The 21,028-nt window shown below is 47.5% G+C and overlaps 1 protein-coding gene across 1 annotated transcript in view; it reads right to left on the bottom strand.

The window, feature by feature from the left end:
• INTS9 (integrator complex subunit 9) overlaps positions 1-21,028 on the bottom strand; it is a 90,877-nt gene that overhangs the window by 9,373 nt on the left and 60,476 nt on the right. Inside the window, 4 exon segments of the mRNA XM_073624838.1 lie at positions 2,487-2,611; positions 12,493-12,664; positions 14,310-14,370; positions 18,908-19,088. Coding sequence (XP_073480939.1) covers positions 2,487-2,611; positions 12,493-12,664; positions 14,310-14,370; positions 18,908-19,088 — 539 coding nt within the window.

The raw sequence follows: 21,028 nt of genomic DNA, 5'->3' as shown, positions 1-21,028 counted from the left end.
CACAGTCAGTGAGTGTTAAGGGGGAAATCCCTTCTGCGGAACTATTGTGTTCTCCCCTCAAGGGGGGACGGGGAGCCGCCCCTTCCGGGAGAATACAGTGATTGTTGCTAGTGGCTCTAGCAGCTGGCAATACTCGCATGTAAAAATCTGAAATGCTGGTAAGTCGATCGATGGATTGACTTGGGTACAATCAGCCTGCCCATAGATTGATGGATTCTCAGCCAGTCCCCGCTAAACCAATCTATGGCTGGCTTAAGTCTACACACTTGCTGCACCCAATACGAGAAGGTCCTTCTATTCTTGTTATGCCCCGTACACACGGTTGGACTTTCCGATGGAATATGTGCGATCGGAGCTTGTTGTAGGAAAATCTGACCGTGTGTGGGCTCCATCGGACTTTTTTCATCGGAATTTCCGACACACAAAGTTTGAGAGCAGGCTATAAAATTTTCCGACAACAAAATCCGATCCTTTAAATTCCGATCGTGTGTAGACAAATCCGACGGACAAAGTGCCACGCATGCTCAGAATAAATTAAGAGATGAAAGCTATTGGCCACTGCCCCGTTTATAGTCCCGACGTACGTGTTTTACATCACCGCGTTCGGAACGATCGGATTTTCCGACAACTTTGCGCGATCGTGTGTATGCAAGACAAGTTTGAGCCAACATCCATTGGAAAAAAATCCGATAGATTTTGTTGTCGGAATGTCCGATCAATGTCCGACCGTGTGTACAGGGCATTAGACTTTCCTGTAAATATATGACAAGTTGGTAAGTCGATCCATGGATCAACTTGGGTACAATCAGCCTGCCCATAGATGGTTTGAATCTCGGCCACTCCCTGCTGAATCGAGATACGAAACGAACCATCTATGGCCGGCTTAAAGTGGTTGTAAACCCTTACACACCACTTTTGCCTAGAGGTAAGTCTATAATAAGGCTTACCTGTAGGTACTGGAAATATCTCCTAAACCTGCATGGTTTAGGAGATATTTACCATATACGCTTGCGCCAAAGGCATCGGCGCATGTGCACTGAAGAAAGGGCACGATCGTGCTGTTTCTAAAGGGCCGTGTCATGACCGCTGGCTTGGCAAGGAGTGACGTCGCGCGACTCCGGCCAGCCACAGAGCCGGAGTCCGCGCCCCCCCCCCCCCCCGAAGGAAGAGGGGTAAACATGGACATGGCCACCAGCGGGAACCTCGAGAACATCGCGGGCTTCGTTTGCAGTTAAGTGCAACATAATGGGCTAGTATGCGATGTATACTACCCTATTATGCTTTTACTTTGCAGGGGAAAAAAGAGGAAGTAAAACCCATCAGGGTTTACTTCCCCTTCAAGTCTACACACTTGCTGGAGCCAATAAAAGAGGGTCCATCTATTCCTGTTAGGCTTTTAATTCCTTTACTTAAGAATGCAACAGAAATCAGCTATTTTAAAAGTAAATCTAGCTCATTCGACGTGGATGAGGTAATCCTCTGCGCTCTATCACTGTATTCCGACCAGGGAGGAGACTCCCCCTTTCATCGGAATACACTGATCAGAAATGCAGCCAACTGGCTGCATGCGCAGATCGAAGCTAAATTTTTCAGCAGGACCATTCATGAGAAGTCAATTCATAGATGGGAATGGCCATAAATCGAATTGCGTCCGCTGCCTGCTAAAAATTTCAAGCCACCTATTGCCAGCTTAGCTTAAAGGGGTTGTAAACCCTCGTTTTTTTTTTTTTTTTTAATGACAAAGATGTCATACTTACCTCCACTGTGCAGTTCGTTTTGCACGGAGTGGCCCCGGTCCTCCTCTTCTGGGGTCCCTCAGCGGCGCTGGTGGCTCCTCCCTGCATCGAGTGTCTACGTTAGAGAGGACTCTCCTAAGGTGGACACCTGTGCGGGCACGCTACCGAGTCCAGCATCTGTGTTCATTCACACAGAATGCAGGACTCTGCCCAGCCCCCCTTTCATTGGATTTGATTGACAGCAGCGGGAGCCAAATGGCTGCGCTGCTGTCAATCTATCCAATCAGGACACGAGGCACCAGCTAGGGCTGGTGTGCTTGTTCCCGGCCAGAGCATGACAGCATTCAGGTAAGTAAAACAGGGGGGGCTGGGGGGCTGCAGCACTACAGGAGGTTTTTCACCCTAATGCATAGAATGCATTAAGGTTAAAAAAAACATGAGGGTTTACAGCCCCTTTAAGACTACAAGTAGGACAAATCAAAGTTTTGGGAACTATTGGAGGAACTCCTACCAATGGAACACCCAAGAGAAACAAGAATGGGTAACTTGTCCACAGAACTCTACTGAGGGGTAGATCGACCCCCCCCCCCCCCCCAAAAATGTAGCACTCGCCAGTGAGGGGTAGATCGACCCCCCCCCCAAAATGTAGCACTCGCCAGATGCTTAATTTGTGATGCAGTCAGTTCCATTCACATGATACAATGAAGTTTGCAGTTAAGCGGTACATTGCCTCTGAATCTATAGACTCACCTGAACTTCTTTCAACAGTTTTGTCACTTGAATGAAGTTAAGTCTGGTGTCAATTGGGCAATAAACGCACTTCATGGGCAGCGGCTGGTATGGAGCCAAGGCGTCCAGGTAGGAAAAGTCTGGCTCTGAATGGAGAACATTACACAGTATTACACAATGGCTATTCTGTATTTTTATTTCATTGAACTGTGACAATACTTGGGGGCTTTCAACACTGGGAACTCAGCACCCTCGTTTTTTTTCTCACATTTTTTATTTACTCAAAAGACAAGATCCATAGCATCAAAGCAGTGGAAGTGTAAAAACAAAGTACAACTTAGTATATCATGGCATAACGTCATATAAGAGACAACATCAAATACCACGTGTACTCCCAGGATCTAAACTGTAATATACGGTTCAGGCCCGAATCCTTACCCGACACAACAGTTTATCTATGCAAGGATGATTTTCCGTAGATTTAGAAAGAGTGCAGCCGTAAAGATACAGAGAAGAAATTGAAAGAGGAGAGATCAAAAAAAAAAAAAAGAGGGAAATAAGTGGAAAGAATTGGGAAGATAAAAAGAAGAAAAAAAAGGGGGGGGAGAGAAGAGAAGGGGGAAAGGAGGGAAGAGATGGGGGAGAGGAGGGAGGAGATGGGGGAAAGGAGGGAAGAGATGGGGGAAAGGAGGGAAGAGATGGGGGAAAGGAGGGAAGAGATGGGGGACAGGAGGGAAGAGATGGGGGACAGGAGGGAAGAGATGGGGGACAGGAGGGAAGAGATAGGGGAAAGGAGGGAAGAGATGGGGAAGGGGGTGGGTGGTGAGCAAGGGGATGGGAAATAAAAGCATGTGGAATCCCACAATACCTGAAGGTTCTGGATTTCAGGGTACTCATTACATTCAGAATGCATTAGTCTCAGGCAAGAGGTTCTAGATGAATTCAGTTGGCAGTGTCGATTGCAAGGAGAGCTTGCCCCTCGTCAGAGAAGACAAACAAAATCCACAGGGTCCTAGTTTTTGAATATCGGTCATGTTGGTGCCTGGATGAAAGGACAAGGTCCTCCACTTTGTTTATTTCCTCTACCTTCCTAAACCAGAGGCCAATAGCCGGTGGGTGCGGAGATTTCCAGTTGAGAGGGATGCGCGTTTTGGCAGCGTCAACACCCGAGTTTTTTGGCTTTGCAGTTTTGGTACAAAAAAATGAGCAAACAAATTCCCGACACGTGCTTGGCTCTTTTTAGGCCCAATTCACACCTCAGCGTTTTGTAGCCTGAACTTCAAAATGCTAGAGAAAAAAAATATAAAAAAATTCAATGATTCTCTATGGTGATGGTTCATATCTCCACTCCAAATTACCTGAAGCTCAACAAAGTTCTGAAACTTTTTTTGTAGCCAAAATCGGGCAGATTGGTGCATTTTTTGAAGCATTTTTGTTCCATAAAAAGGCATGAAAACACTTGCTTTGAGCATTTTAGTGTATTTTGTCATGCCTTCTGCAATGCAATGCAATAAAATAAATGAAAATAAATAACAAATAAAAAAATCCTAACTCCAAATGTTAACCCTAATATTAACCTCTAACCCTATTATTAACTCCCAACCCTAATATTAAACCCTAAAATTAAACCTAAACTTCTAACCCCAATATTAACCTCTAACCCTAATCCTAAAACCTAATATTAACTACTAACCCTAATATTAAATCCTAAAATTAACCCCTAACTCGAACTCTAATCCTAAACTTCTAACCTTAATATTAAACCCTAACATTAAAGGAATTATAAAGGCAGAAGGTTTTTTTTATCTTAATGCATTCTATGCATTAAGTTAAAAAAAACCTTCTGTGTGTAGCAGCCTCTCCAGCACCCCCCAATTACCTACCTGAGCCCCTTCTCTCTACAGCGATGTCCACAATCCCATCAGCCATCCAGGACACTCCTCCTGATTGGCTGAGACAGAGCAGCAGCGCCATTGGCTCCCGCGGCTGTCAATCAAAGTCAGTCAGCCAATAAGGGGAGAGGGGACGGGGCCAGGTTGGGGCTCCGTGTCTGAATAGATACATGGAGCTCTGACTTGGCTTGGGTGCCCCCTGAAGCAAGCTGGAGGGAGGGGGAGGTGATATTTTTCTCTACTAGCAAACTAAAAACGCCAAAGCTCAAAATTGCTTTAAAATACGCTGTACAAAAACGCACATAAAAAAAAACATGAGAAAAAACGCTCAAAAACACAACGCTCAGGTGTGCATGCAGCCTCGGTGTAACCTGACATGCTAGATGACCCAAAAGCAATTTGCGCAATAAGCTTTCTCTTTTGCGCCAAGGTGTCACAGTGCCAATAACAACTGCTTTGTAGACACGAACACCTATAGCTCTGGTATATAAACACACATATATCCTCCACCCGTAACAATTGCTGAAGTGCCATAAGCGACAAAACCCAGACTTATAGTCCAATGTCATGGCTCCAAAAACATCACAACACCACTAGGCAATTGTGTGACTATTTCCCCATATCGCCTCCATGATCACAGCCTTATCTAGCTTCAAAGTGTTCAATGTTTGGTGTATTTTAAACCTATGCACAGAGCCTGGAGCAATAGCATATAGGTTAGAGCACTGAGCCGTTTTGAAATCCAAAAAAAAAAAAAAAAAAAAAGATGACAGGATCGTAACTCAAATATTGGTGTCCTTCCAGTGGTTATATGGAAAGTGTAAGTGTGATAGACTCACCTGGGACAGGGGCTTTTGGAGGGGACTGAATGCTAGCCTCTTGCATACCGACTATGGGCCCTGGCATTTGAGGGAGCTACAAGCATTTCGGAAGATATTCTGTTATGTAATGCAAAAGGACATTATTAAGGAGGCCATGATGGCCTCTGCCAGCTTAGGACTCAGTGGACAGATGTATGTGAAAGGAATTCTGATTAATGAGATCACCAGATAGTTTATTGTGCTCATTAACACACCTTTGTCTCCTAGCAAACTATTGGGGGATGTGTTTATACTTATGTGTATTGTAGGTTGGGAGTGAGGGGACGGCAAGTCTACCCTGAAAGGTCATATCTCTGAGTCACCAAGTCTGGGTAAATGATTAGATAACTAGCTCATGTTAATTAGGTTTCTGGTTACAGGTGTATTGTTAGAGTAATATGAGCAGGAGGGGGGAACCTCCTCTTCAACTGTATATAAGACTGTATTCTTGTTCTAATAAACAGTTCATGTTGAGCAACCAAACCAGTATTGTCTTTTTTACGGTTGGAATATCTGATATCTATATTCAGACTGGGAGGAAGCGGTATATGACGAAAACACTCAAGCGGAGTGTGGGACGTTCCGTCACAGTAAGTATTACGTTTTGGCATTTGGTTTTAATGGCAAAAGTGTGCGGTGTTCATTGGAATACTGTATGACCCTCTAATGACACATAGTATGAAAATGTGAGATTCAGTTTGGTACTCAGGCAAACTTAGGTCTCCATTCCTGCCTCTCTTGCCCATGATTAATAACCCTTTATTCCCGCCGGGAATGAAAACAGTGTTCTGCGTTCTGATGACGGGTTTCCCATGGCTTTACACAAGTGCAACACTTTCTATTCGGTCTTTTCTGATGTGGGCTGTCCTCCAGGAGACACATGAGGCCCGCAGTGGGAGTTGTTCCGATATCTTCAACACCAACACTGGATTTTATCTCTTTGTCGCACCTCCACATACCCTTTCCGTAAAACAAACTTTTTAACATGTCTGCCAACACGCCTGGGGTCGCAGGGCTTAGTTCCTTTAACATGGCACCCTTGAAGCCGCTTATAAATGATTCTTACGGATGTACTGGGTCCCTGCTGGGATCAACTATGCCAACTTTAGTTACAGTGACCAATGTTTTAGGAGTTGTGGCCATTGCAGGGATGCCCTACCACCTAATGGGTGCTTTTATACTTTGAGGTAAATGACACACTGATACATGGGGGATCCCAGAACAATGGCACACCAACACTGGGGGTCCCAGCATAATTGACATTTGTTTTTTTTTGTTTTTTTAGATGGATGTCGGCTTAATCTCTTTGTGGCATCTTATATCATTTAGGATCTCTGGCATTATGAATTCTGTACTTGTTTTCTCAGCACTCGAATATTAACATACATTAACGTCTGTCAACAACTCGGGGTCTCACAACAATAACACACTGACAGTTTATGGTCCCAGGACAATGACACGCTGACACTTGGGGGTCCCAGAACAACGACACGCTGACACTTGGGGGTCCCAGAACAATGACACGCTGACAATTGGGTTTCCCAGAACAATGACATGCTGACACTTGGGAGTCCCAGAACAATGACACGCTGAAAATTGGGGGTCCCAGTACAATGACACGCTGACAATTGGGGGTCCCAGTACAATGACACGCTGACAATTGGGGGTCCCAGTACAATGACACGCTGACACTTGGGGTCCCAGAACAATAACAGGCTGACACTTGGGGATCCCAGAACAATGAAACGCTGACACTTGGGGGTCCAAGAACAATAACAGGCTGACACTTGGGGGTCCCAGAACAATGACGCGTTGACAATTGGGGGGCCCAGTACAATGACACACTGACATTTGGGGATCCCAGAACAATGACACGCTGACACTTGGGGGTCCAAGAACAATGACACGCTGACACTTGGGGGTCCCAGAACAATGACACGCTGACACTTGGGGGTCCCAGAACAATGACACGCTGACAGGTAATGGTCCCAGAATAATGACACACTGACACCAGGGATCCCAGAACAATGACACTTGGGGGTCCCGGAACAATGACACGCTGACACTTGGGGGTCCCAGAACAATGACACACTGACACTTGGGGGTCCCAGAACAATGACACGCTGACACTTGGGGGTCCCAGAACAATAACACGCTGACACTTGGGGGTCCCAGAACAATAACACGCTGACACTTGGGGGTCCCAGAACAATAACACGCTGACACTTGGGATCCCAGAACAATGACACATGAGGGTCCCAGAACAATAACACGCTGACACTTGGGATCCCAGAACAATAACACGCTGACACTTGGGATCCCAGAACAATAACACGCTGACACTTGGGATCCCAGAACAATGACACATGAGGGTCCCATAACAATAACACGCTGACACGAGGGTCCCATAACAATAACATGCTGACACTTGAGGGTCCCAGAACAATGACACGCTGACAATTAGGGGTCCCAGTACAATGACACGCTGACACTTGGGGGTACCAGAACAATGACACGCTGACACTTGGGGGTCCCAGAACAATGACACGCTGACACTTGGGGGTCCCAGAACAATGACACGCTGACACTTGGGGGTCCCAGAACAATAACACGCTGACACTTAGGATCCCAGAACAATGACACATGAGGGTGCCATAACAATAACACGCTGACACGAGGGTCCCATAACAATAACACGCTGACACTTGAGGGTCCCAGAACAATGACACGCTGACAATTAGGGGTCCCAGTACAATGATACGCTGACACTTGGGGGTACCAGAACAATGACACACTGACACTTGAGGGTCCAAGAACAATGACACGCTGACACTTGGGGGTCCCAGAACAATGACACGCTGACACTTGGGGGTCCCAGAACAATAACAGGCTGACACTGGGGGGTCCCAGAACAATGACACGCTGACACTGGGGGGTCCCAGAACAATGACACGCTGACACTGGGGGGTCCCAGAACAACGACACGCTGACAATTGGGGGTCCCAGTACAATGACACGCTGACACTTGAGGGTCCCAGAACAATAACAGGCTGACACTTGGGGGTCCCAGAACAATGACATGCTGACACTGGGGGGTCCCAGAACAATGACACGCTGACACTTGAGGGTCCCAGAACAATGACACGCTGACAATTGGGGGTCCCAGAACAATAACAGGCTGACACTGGGGGGTCCCAGAACAATGACACGCTGACACTTGAGGGTCCCAGAACAATGACACGCTGACAATTGGGGGTCCCAGTACAATGACACGCTGACATTTGGGGGTCCCAGAACAATGACACGCTGACAGGTAATGGTCCCAGAATAATGACACACTGACACCAGGGATCCCAGAACACTGACACTTGAGGGTCCCAGAACAATGACACTTGGGGGTCCCGGAACAATGACACGCTGACACTTGGGGGTCCCAGAACAATGACACACTGACACTTGGGGGTCCCAGAACAATGACACACTGACACTTGAGGGTCCCAGAACAATGACACGCTGACACTTGGGGGTCCCAGAACAATAACACGCTGACACTTGGGGGTCCCAGAACAATAACACGCTGACACTTGGGGGTCCCAGAACAATAACACGCTGACACTTGGGGGTCCCAGAACAATAACATGCTGACACTTGGGATCCCAGAACAATAACACGCTGACACTTGGGGGTCCCAGAACAATAACATGCTGACACTTGAGGGTCCCAGAACAATGACACGCTGACAATTAGGGGTCCCAGTACAATGACACACTGACACTTCAGGGTCCCAGAACAATGACACGCTGACACTTGGGGGTCCCAGAACAATGACACACTGACACTTCAGGGTCCCAGAATAATGACACGCTGACACTTGGGGGTCCAAGAACAATGACACGCTGACAGGTAATGGTCCCAGAATAATGACACACTGACACCAGGGATCCCAGAACACTGACACTTGGGGGTCCCAGAACAATAACACGCTGACACTTGGGGGTCCCAGAACAATGACACATGACGGTCCCATAACAATAACACGCTGACACTTGGGATCCCAGAACAATGACACGCTGACAATTAGGGGTCCCAGTACAATGACACGCTGACACTTGGGGGTCCCAGAACAATGACACACTGACACTTCAGGGTCCCAGAACAATGACACGCTGACACTGGGGGGTCCCAGAACAATGACACGCTGACACTTAGGATCCCAGAACAATGACACATAAGGGTCCTATAACAATAACACGCTGACACTTGAGGTTCTCAGAACAATAACACACTGACACTTGAGGGTCCCAGAACAATGACACGCTGACACTTGGGGGTCCCAGCACAATAACACACTGACACTTGGGGGTCCCAGAACAATGACACACTGACACTTGAGGGTCCCAGAACAATGACACGCTGACACTTGAGGGTCCCAGAACAATAACACGCTGACACTTGAGGGTCCCAGAACAATGACACATGAGGGTCCCATAACAATAACACGCTGACACTTGGGATCCCAGAACAATTACACGCCGACACTTGGGGGTCCCAGAACAATAACACGCTGACACTTGAGGGTCCCATAACAATAACACGCTGACACTTGAGGGTCCCAGAACAATGACACGCTGACAATTAGGGGTCCCAGTACAATGACACGCTGACACTTCAGGGTCCCAGAACAATGACACGCTGACACTTGGGGGTCCCAGAACAATAACAGGCTGACACTGGGGGGTCCCAGAACAATGACACGCTGACACTTGAGGGTCCCAGAACAATAACAGGCTGACACTTGGGGGTCCCAGAACAATGACACGCTGACACTTGGGGGTCCCAGAACAATGACACGCTGACAGGTAATGGTCCCAGAATAATGACACACTGACACCAGGGATCCCAGAACACTGACACTTGGGGGTCCCAGAACAATGACACGCTGACACTTGGGGGTCCCAGAACAATGACACGCTGACACTTGGGGGTCCCAGAACAATGACACGCTGACACTTGGGGGTCCCAGAACAATGACACATTGACACTTGAGGGTCCCAGAACAATGACACGCTGACACCTGGGGGTCCCAGCACAATAACACACTGACACTTGAGGGTCCCAGAACAATGACACGCTGACACTTGAGGGTCCCAGAACAATGACACGCTGACAATTGGGGGTCCCAGAACAATGACACGCTGACACTTGGGGGGTCCCAGAACAATAACACGCTGACACTTGGGGGTCCCAGAACAATGACACGCTGACACTTGGGGGTCCCAGAACAATAACAGGCTGACACTTGGGGATCCCAGAACAATGACACGCTGACACTTGGGGGTCCCAGAACAATGACACATTGACACTTGAGGGTCCCAGAACAATGACACGCTGACACTTGGGGGTCCCAGCACAATAACACACTGACACTTGGGGGTCCCAGAACAATGACACATTGACACTTGAGGGTCCCAGAACAATGACACGCTGACACTTGGGGGTCCAGGACAATAACACACTGACACTTGGGGGTCCCAGAACAATGACACGCTGACACTTGGGGGTCCCAGAACAATAACACGCTGACACTTAGGATCCCAGAACAATGACACATAAGGGTCCCATAACAATAACACGCTGACACTTGGGGGTCCCAGAACAATGACACGCTGACACTTGAGGGTCCCAGAACAATGACACGCTGACACTTGAGGGTCCCAGAACAATGACACGCTGACAATTGGGGGTCCCAGAACAATGACACGCTGACACTTGGGGGGTCCCAGAACAATAACACGTTGACACTTGAGGGTCCCAGAACAATGACACACTGACACTTGAGGGTCCCAGAATAATGACACGCTGACACTTGGGGGTCCAAGAACAATGACACGCTGACAGGTAATGGTCCCAGAATAATGACACACTGACACCAGGGATCCCAGAACACTGACACTTGGGGGTCCCAGAACAATGACACGCTGACACTTGGGGGTCCCAGAACAATAACACGCTGACACTTGGGGGTCCCAGAACAATAACACGTTGACACTTGAGGGTCCCAGAACAATGACACGCTGACACTTGGGGGTCCCAGAACAATGACACGCTGACACTTGGGGGTCCCAGAACAATAACAGGCTGACACTTGAGGGTCCCAGAACAATGACACGCTGACACTTGGGGATCCCAGAACAATGACACGCTGACACTTGGGGGTCCCAGAACAATAACACGCTGACACTTGGGGGTCCCAGAACAATAACACGTTGACACTTGAGGGTCCCAGAACAATGACACGCTGACACTTGGGGGTCCCAGAACAATGACACGCTGACACTTGGGGGTCCCAGAACAATAACAGGCTGACACTTGAGGGTCCCAGAACAATGACACGCTGACACTTGGGGATCCCAGAACAATGACACGCTGACACTTGGGGGTCCCAGAACAATAACACGCTGACACTTGGGGGTCCCAGAACAATAACACATGAGGGTCCCATAACAATAACACGCTGACACTTGGGGGTCCCAGAACAATAACAGGCTGACACTTGGGGGTCCCAGAACAATGACACGCTGACACTTGGGGGTCGCACAACAATGACACGCTGACACTTGGAATCCCAGAACAATAACACGCTGACACTTGGGGGTCCCAGAACAATAACACGCTGACACTTGGGGGTCCCAGAACAATAACACGCGGACACTTGGGGGTCCCAGAACAATAACACGCTGACACTTGGGATCCCAGAACAATGACACACTGACAGGTAATGGCCCCAGAATGATGACACACTGACACCAGGGATCCCAGAACACTGACACATGAGGGTCCCATAACAATAACACGCTGACACTTTGGGGTCCCAGAACAATAACACGTTGACACATGGGGTCACAGAACAATGATACGCTGACACTTGGGGGTCCCAGAACAATGACACGCTGACACTTGAGGGTCCCAATACAATGACACGCTGACAGGTAATGGCCCCAGAGTGATGACACACTGACACCAGGGATCCCAGAACACTGACACATGAGGGTCCAATAACAATGACACACTGACAATTGGGGAGGACTGAGAACAATACAAATGACAGGTAATGGTTTCAGAACAATGACACCCTGACACTTGGGGGTCCCAGAACAATGACACCCTGAGAAAAGAATACACAGAAAAAGTAGCTTTGGCACTACATTTTAGGATCAGAATTCCTGAAATGGAAATCAGGACAGATAGGACGGCACAATACACAGCTCTATATACCGGTAAATATGATGGTGTTCAGGCTGGACTTCCCCCAGAGCTCCATGAAATGCACCACATCCCCAAATCGCAGGGTGGGGTGCCCGGTGAACACTACGCACGGCTGCTTGAAGTCATTGCTGAAGTCTCCATGGATGCTGGGGTAATGTTTTAGCTTGTTAGTCTGGATTAGCTGATAGAAATAAACAACAGAAGAAGATATAATGGGTTAATGACAGGAACCAGGCAACACAAAAGCATCAATCTGTGCACTCTATTTAGATTGGGATGGGAAATGAGGGGCCACTTAGCAACCTTTGGCGCTAAAACACACAGGGCTCCTTGCACCTAGATTCTGTTGCTGTAGGAAGCAGATGCTGCTTATTGCCCTTCAATGCTCCTGTCACTCAGTGTCCTTTGCCGTTAGAATGCAGGAAGCTCCTACTGCCTTGCATCTTTTGTTATTAGTAAAAGAGGCAGATCATGCCACTTAGTATCCTTCATCATTAGAATGCCGGCAGCCATTGCTTGTTGCCAAGATGTAAGCAGCTATTGCTGCTTAGAGTCCCTTTGTCACTAGGATTCAGGTGGTTCCCGCCACCTTGCTTCTTCATCTAGGGATGCAGGCAACTCCTGTCACCGAACGTCCTACATCACTAGGACACAGGGACTCCTACAGCATAGCATCTTTTTTGCTAGGATGCAGGCGGATCCTGTTGACAAGTATCCTTTGTTACTATGAGAGGCAGGTGGCTATTGCCCCTTAGAATCTTTTGTCGCTAGGATGCTGCCTAGCGATGAAGGACTCCGCTTAGCAACTTTTGTTACCAGGATGCAGGCTGCTCCTGTCGTTGAGTGTCCTTCATCGTTAAGATAAAAGCGTCTATTACTGCCCAGCGTCACTAGGATACTGGCGGCTCCTCATGCATTACTTCCTTTGTCGCTAGGAAGCAGATGCCACCTAGTGCCCTTCACTGCTAGAACACGAGATGCTCTTGGCACCAAGTGTCATTAGGAAGGGGGTGTAACATGCCGGTATTGAAGTGGTTACAGAAGGCAACTCCATACTTCGTAGTATTTCATTAAAATGGAACTAAACCCTTCAGTTTAACGGTTTCCCAAAACAGTTACATTCAAGGCATGTCATAAACAATAACTGTCACAGTTGCTTGTGCTTTTAACTGAACGGTTAAGCCATCAGATGGCTTGTTATAACTGATCACATGTGCAGCACCAGGGCAACTGCAGATCAAACACAGCCTAATATGGCGGCTTCCTTGGCTGTAAACTAGGATAGGAGGGTTTATTTCCACACTAAAAGGGCAGTTTGTTCCTCTCAATCCTTCACACAACACCCTTATTTACTGTTTTAGACACCTTTCACACCGAGGGCGTTTTGCAGGAACTATAGCGTTAAAAATAGCACCTGCAATGTGCCCTCAAACAGCTGCTCCATTGTCTCCAGTGTGAAAGCCCGAGGGCTTTCACACTGGAGCGGTGCGCTGGCAGGACGTCAGGAAAAGTCCTGCCAGCAGCTTCTTTGGAGCGGTGAAGGAGCGGTGTGTTTACTGCTCCTCCACCGCTGCTCCCCATTGAAATCAATGGGGCAGCGCTACTATACCGGCGGCGTTTTGTGGGCGGATTTAACCCCTTTTCGTTAAAACCGCCCCGCTAGCGGCCGAATAGCGCCGCTAAAATGATGGTGAGCGGCGCTAAAAATAGTGCTGCTTTAACAACGACGCCCCCCGCGGCTCGGTGTGAAAGCCCTCTTAAGTTGAAAACAGACAATTGTCATTTGACTGATGAAGTCACTTCTCTGGTAGAATGGATTTTCTTACCTCGGCATGAGGAAAAGGTGGCTCAGGTAAGTAGACTTTGTTCTGTTTGTTGTGACACAGCCTGCAGAATGATATAGAAGAAAAAAAATAGTGGGTAAATCCACTAACATCTTGTGCACAAATTTGGGCAACTCAAATAACCTATCCTACCCTATCACTACTATGCAGCCTATTGCTCTGCCTACCCCTACTAAGGAGCCTGTCACTCCAACTACTACTACTGTGGAGATTATTACTCAGCCTACCCCTACTACGAAGCCTATCACTCCAACTACCACTACTGTGGAGCCTACCACCCTACCTACTCCTACCATGGAGCCCATCACTTTACATACTCCTACTACAGAGCCTATCACTTTGTCTACCACTACTATGGCCCCCATCAAGCTGCCTAACCTTAAAAGGGAGTCGATCACCTTGCTTACCTTTAGAGTGATTGTAAAGTCTCATGTTTAAAAAAAATAAAAATAACAAACATGTTATACTTACCTCCTCTATGCAGTTGGTTGCACAGGGCAGCCCCGACCCGCCGCTTCTCTTTGCTGTTCCTGGCCCCTCCCTCCTGTCGAGTGCCCCCACAGCAAGCTGCTTGCTATGGAGGCCCCCGAGCCGAGCTGCAGCTCCATGTGTCCATTCACACACGGAGCTGCCGTTCGGCCCCACTCCCTCTCTCCCCTAAATGGCTGACTTTGATTGACAGCCGCGGGAGCCAATGGTGCCTCTGCGATGTCTCAGCCAATCAGGAGGGAGAGTCCCGGATGACCGAGGGATTCATGGACATCACTGGACAGAAATGGGGCTCAGGTAAGTATTAGGGGGGGCTGAGGGGGGAGCTTCACACAAAAGCCTTTTAATCTTTATGCATGGAATGCATTAAGATAAAAAACCCTTCTGCCTTTACAACTCCTTTAATATAAAGCCTATCATATAAACATAGAAAAGTGACTGCAGAAAAAGACTGATTAGTCCATCAAGTCTGCCCATTTTTTTATTTTTGTGTATTTTTTTTTGTTACCTTTTTTTGTCTGAGTATAGATCTATGTTTGTCCCAAGCATGTTTGAAGCCATTTACTGTTGACTGTCTCACTACCTCTGCAGGTAGTTTATTTCAAGCATCAACTACCCTTTCAGTAAAATAATACTGTCCAAGATTAGTTTTGAACATTCTTCCAGTTAGTTTGAGGTCAAGTCCCCGTGTTCTCGATTTTGGTTTCATGTTGAAAAAAACTGCCCTTCTGTACCCTATTTACCCCCTTGATATATTCAATTGTCTACCCTTTCCCTTCTTTCCTCCAGACTGTACATATTAAGCTCCTGAAGTTGCTCTCAAATATATTTTCTCCCCCAGACCTTTAACCATTTTTGTTACCCATCTCTGGTGTCCTATCTTATTAATATCTTTCTGTAAGTGAGGTCTCCAGAACTGGACACAGTATTCAAAATGAGGTCTCACTTAAAGTGGTTGTAAACCACAGACCACTTTTTGCTACAGGTAAGCCTATAATTAGGCTTACCTGTAGCTACCCAGGATATCTCCTAAAACCTGCACGGTTTAGGAGATATGCCCTGTATTTGCATGTTCTGACGTCATCGGCACATGCGCACTGAAGCAAACTGAAGCAACGGCACCTACGTTACCGGCGGCTCCCGCGCACATGCTTGGGAGTGACGTCATCGTGGCTCTGGCCAATCACAGCACCGGAGTCGCGATACCCGGAAGTAACCCCCGGGAGTGATGTCGGCCGCTGGACTGGTGTACGGGCACCTCAGCGAGGGCTTCGATCTCAGGTGAGTATTACATAATGAGCTAGTATGCTATGCATACTAACTCATTTTGCCTTTGTCTTGCAGGTATTAGTTTAAAAAAAAAAAGTGGGTTTACAACCACTTTAAGATCTATATAGGGGAATCAGGACCTCCTTCCTCCTGCTGGTGACCCCTCTAGTGAGATAAAGATCTATATAGATGAATCAGGACCCCCTCTTCCTCCTGCTGGCGATCCCTCTAGTAATGTATCCTAGAATTCTATTTGCTTTCCCCACTGCCTGGTCACACAGTTTACTTTTTGCTATCTGAAATAAGTACCCCCAAAACTTTTTCCTCTGTAGTGCTGAACAACACTATACCCACAATGTTGTGTTCCAGCAATCACTCTATCTACCCCTACTATGGAGCCTATCCCTCTGCCTACCCCTACTATGGAGCCTATCCCTCTGCCTACCTCTTCTATGGAGCCTATTCCTCTGCCTACCTCTTCTACGGAGCCCGTTGCTCTGCCTACCTCTTCTACGGAGCCCGTCGCTCTGCCTACCTCTTCTACGGAGCCCGTCGCTCTGCCTACCTCTTCTACGGAGCCCGTCGCTCTGCCTACCTCTTCTATGTGGAGCCTGTCACTCTGCCTACCTCTTCTATGGAGCCTGTCACTCTGCCTACCTCTTCTATGTGGAGCCTGTCACTCTGCCCACCTCTTCTATGGAGCCTGTCGCTCTGCCTACCTCTTCTATGGAGCCTGTCGCTCTGCCTACCTCTTCTATGGAGCCTGTCGCTCTGCCTACCTCTTCTATGGAGCCTGTCGCTCTGCCTACCTCTTCTATGGAGCCTGTCGCTCTGCCTACCTCTTCTATGGAGCCTGTCGCTCTGCCTACCTCTTCTATGGAGCCTGTCGCTCTGCCTACCTCTTCTATGGAGCCTGTCACTCTGCCTACCTCTTCTATGGAGCCTGTCACTCTGCCTACCTCTTCTATGGAGCCTGTCACTCTGCCTACCTCTTCTATGGAGCCTGTCACTCTGCCTACCTCTTCTATGGAGCCTGTCACTCTGCCTACCTCTTCTATGGAGCCTGTCACTCTTCCTACCTCTTCTTTGGAGCTTATCACTCTGCCTACCTCTTCTTTGGAGCTTATCACTCTATCTTCTCCTACTATGAAGCCCATCACTCCACCTATCACTACTTCGGAGCCTATCATTCTCCCTAACCCTACCATGGGGCCTATCACTGTACCTATCCTTACAGTGGTACAGAAATAAGATATACCTGTGCTTAAATCCCAATAGCTCAGAAGGGGACTGGTCAGAGAGGAATTACATTGAGGCAGTGGCCAGTTAAAATATGTTTTGCAATGTATGTGAACTAAAAATCCCTGTTTTTGTGCAAAGCTTGCTAGAAAATGTGTATAGCAGTGTGCAGAGGGTTAATTTAGAATTTTTACACCTACTCTGGAACCCACCACTCTACCTACCATTACTACGGAGCCTATCCCTCTTATCTACACACTGCTTAACCTGGAAACTGACACCCGGCCTACATTTATTATGGAGCCCATCACTGGTTTAGCCAGTTTCATTATTGCTTTCCTCAACCATCACAGCCCATCTCTTGGCTTTGAAGATGACATCAACTTTTTTGTTACAAAACCCATATCAGAGTCACTGGACCCTCTTGGTAAAACTTTACTTCTCTAGATAAACCCTCCCTGATTATGGGAATGTGATTCTCTGCTCCTGTGTTCCCTGGGTGAGACCCATAACACTTTTGCACATTTAGCAGATATAGTGGAAAACCGTGACCTATGACTATGACCCTGTCCACCTCTGCCCCATAGAGTCATTGCCTCCTCTACTGTTCCCAGACAGCACAGTGTTGTCCAGGAAGAGTGTAGCTAATACTGCAGTGGTAGATTAGAAAGCTCTCCAGCAAAACATCTTGCCTGTTTAATCCAGGTTTGCTGTAGCTCCGTCCAATGCATTTTGTCACATGTGGCGTCATTAGGGGCACATTTGAAACACATTCAATAACAGAGGAAGTGTGATTTTCAGTGCACCCATTTCCTACCCTATTTGCAGGGAAAGTGATACAGGCACCCTTTAGATGTGCATGTTGCAGGGAGGGAGCTGGCTACCGGATGGTGTAGACTTTAGCTCTAGTGTCTACCTATCAGTTGCATGGTTAAATTATCAAAAAAAAAGTAATCAAGAAACTGATCAGCACGAAGGATGGGCTCAGGCATGTTTGCAGCTCCACGTGCCCGCGCCTGCCAGGAAGCTTACACTGAACAGCGCTAATCACAGGCAGTGAGACATTTCCCGATCTGCGGCTGCACAGATTGGGAAATGTCGCAATGCCTGTGATTAGCGCTGTGCAATGTAAGCTTCTTGGCGGGCGCGGGCACGTGGAGTTGCGAACACGCCTGAGCCCATCCTTAATCAACACAGCTAAAGTCTGTACCATCCAGTGGCCAGCAGGAAGAAACATGCTTGTCTAAAGGGTTGACAGTGATGCAGTCTTTTACTCCTTCTCATCACTCCTCATCACTTATGCTCTCTGTATTCTCCCATTCAGATGTACTGCGCGTAAAGGGCGATATTTAAAGAGCAAAATGAATTGTAGACACAAGCATAAGAGAAATTAATGCAGATGGGGATCTCTGGATTGACTCGAAGATGTTTATGGGGACTAAACGTACACAGAATTTTAAAGGAAACATGATAAAACAATTGAGATATAAAACTTGAAGCATATACATGTATATGATTTTTTTTTTCTTTTTTTACTCAAGTTATGTATTAAAAATTACAGTATACCCATATGTGTAACCTACCACTCCGCAAAGATCTGTGAGAACTCCAGGGAACTGTTGGCCACCGGAGAGATGAAGTACAAAGGGACGTTGGAAAGGCCCGCAGAATCGATGTACTGATATAAGCACTCCAGCAGGTCATAGATCACACCGGAGGGGTAACAAGGCACGAGCACATTGCCGCCATTACGTATGGTCATTGCTAGAGCAGAATTAAAAAATATATATTTTAGAAATAAAATGAAGGTGGATAGAAAGTAAACAATTAAAGTGGACCTCTAGCCAAAATCAAAAATATATACACAGTATCTCACAAAAGTGAGTACCCCCCACACATTTTTGTAAATATTTTATTCTATCTTTTCATGTGACAACACTGAAGAAATGACACTTTGCTACAATGTAAAGTAGTGAGTGTACAGCTTGTATAACAGTGCAAATTTGCTGTCCCCTCAAAATAACTCAACACACAGCCATTAATGTCTAAACCACTGGCAACAAAAGTGAGTACACCCCTTAGTGAAAATGTCCAAATTGGGCCCAAAGTATCAATATTTTGTGTGACCACCATTATTTTCCAGCACTGCCTTAACCCTCTTGGGCATGGAGTTCACCAGAACTTCACAGGTTGCCACTGGAGTCCTCTTCCACTCCTCCATGACGACATCACAGAGCTGGTGGATGTTAGAGACCTTGCGCTCCTCCACCCTCCATTTGAGGATGCCCCACAGATGCTCAATAGGGTTTAGGTCTGGAGACATACTTGGCCAGTCCATCCCCTTTACCCTCAGCTTCTTTAGCAAGGCAGTGGTCGTCTTGGAGGTGTGTTTGGGATTGTTATCATGTTGAAATACTGCCCTGCAGCCCAGTCTCTGAAGGGAGGGGATCATGCTCTGCTTCAGTATGTCACAGTACATGTTGGCATTCATGGTTCCCTCAATGAACTGTAGCTCCCCAATTCCGGCAGCACTCATGCAGCCCCAGACCATGACACTCCCACCACCATGCTTGACTGTAGGCAAGACACACTTGTCTTTGTACTCCTCACCCGGTTGCCGCCGCACATGCTTGACACCATCTGAACCAAATAAGTTTATCTTGGTTTCAGTAATCCATGTCCTTAGTCTGCTTGTCTTCAGCACACAGTTTGCAGGCTTTCTTGTGCATCATCTTTAGAAGAGATGAAACACCAGGTGAAGGAAACGCTCCTCTGAGTCCAGACAATGCCAGCTGCGGAAACCTGCCTGCTAACTGTCCATGCCTGGGTTGTACATGGCAGTTGAGGCTGGAACAAAGTTATAGCAAGGACAGGGTCCAATCTACCTTTCCTGCAGCATGACACTTCTGGTTTTTCCTTGATGGTTGATGTACACCACCATGGCATTGTCCGACTGAATCTGGATGAGATGACGTGCCAGCCAGATGGCCCAACACTGCAAAGACAGCAAAATTGCCAGAGGCTCCAGGCTGTTGATCGGGAGACAAGACTTGGATGAAGAAGACCAAGCTCCCTTAAGCAACAAGATGCCCAGGTCTCCTTCCCAGCCCAACAGGTGGACATCCATCGTGGCAATCTTCCAAAGAACAGCAAAGAGAGACTTCTCTGATTCCAGAGCTTCCTGCCCTTCCACTTTAAAGCCCTGTTCTGGCATACAGCCATACCTCTCATTACAAGCGTTCCTACTGACTTGTACTTTGGAAGAGAGGGGATATATCTGACCAGGTCTGGTACATTACAGAGTACACTGGGTCATATAGTCAAACTCTGAAGAAGATTGGTAAAATGGCGGTTGTTTGTGTAAGACGCCATGCAGAGCAGGGGTGGGCATGTGCTAAAAAGAAGACCATGGAATAAAAATGAACATGTGCTGAGGAAAAGATCTGGTATAGTTGCCAATACTATACACAGTAATGCGCACGTTCACGCACACCTGCTGCTGGGACAGACGCCAAACGCCCTACATAAGGACAGTTACTGCACTTAGAGATTGCAGGATGATCGTCAGCTACCAGTACTCCTTGCTCCTGTGTATCCAGTATCCCTTGGACATCCTGTTACCGACCCAGCTTGTCTTTGGACCTTCCTACTCCCTGATTCATGGTTTGACCCCGGCTTGCTCTAAGGACTCAGCCTCTTCTGCC

The sequence above is a fragment of the Aquarana catesbeiana genome, linkage group LG04, assembly GCF_042186555.1.
Source record: "Aquarana catesbeiana isolate 2022-GZ linkage group LG04, ASM4218655v1, whole genome shotgun sequence".
NCBI lineage: Eukaryota > Metazoa > Chordata > Amphibia > Anura > Ranidae > Aquarana > Aquarana catesbeiana.
The sequence above is the reverse complement of the archived record's forward strand: the minus strand, read 5'-3'. Positions and strand labels throughout refer to the sequence as shown.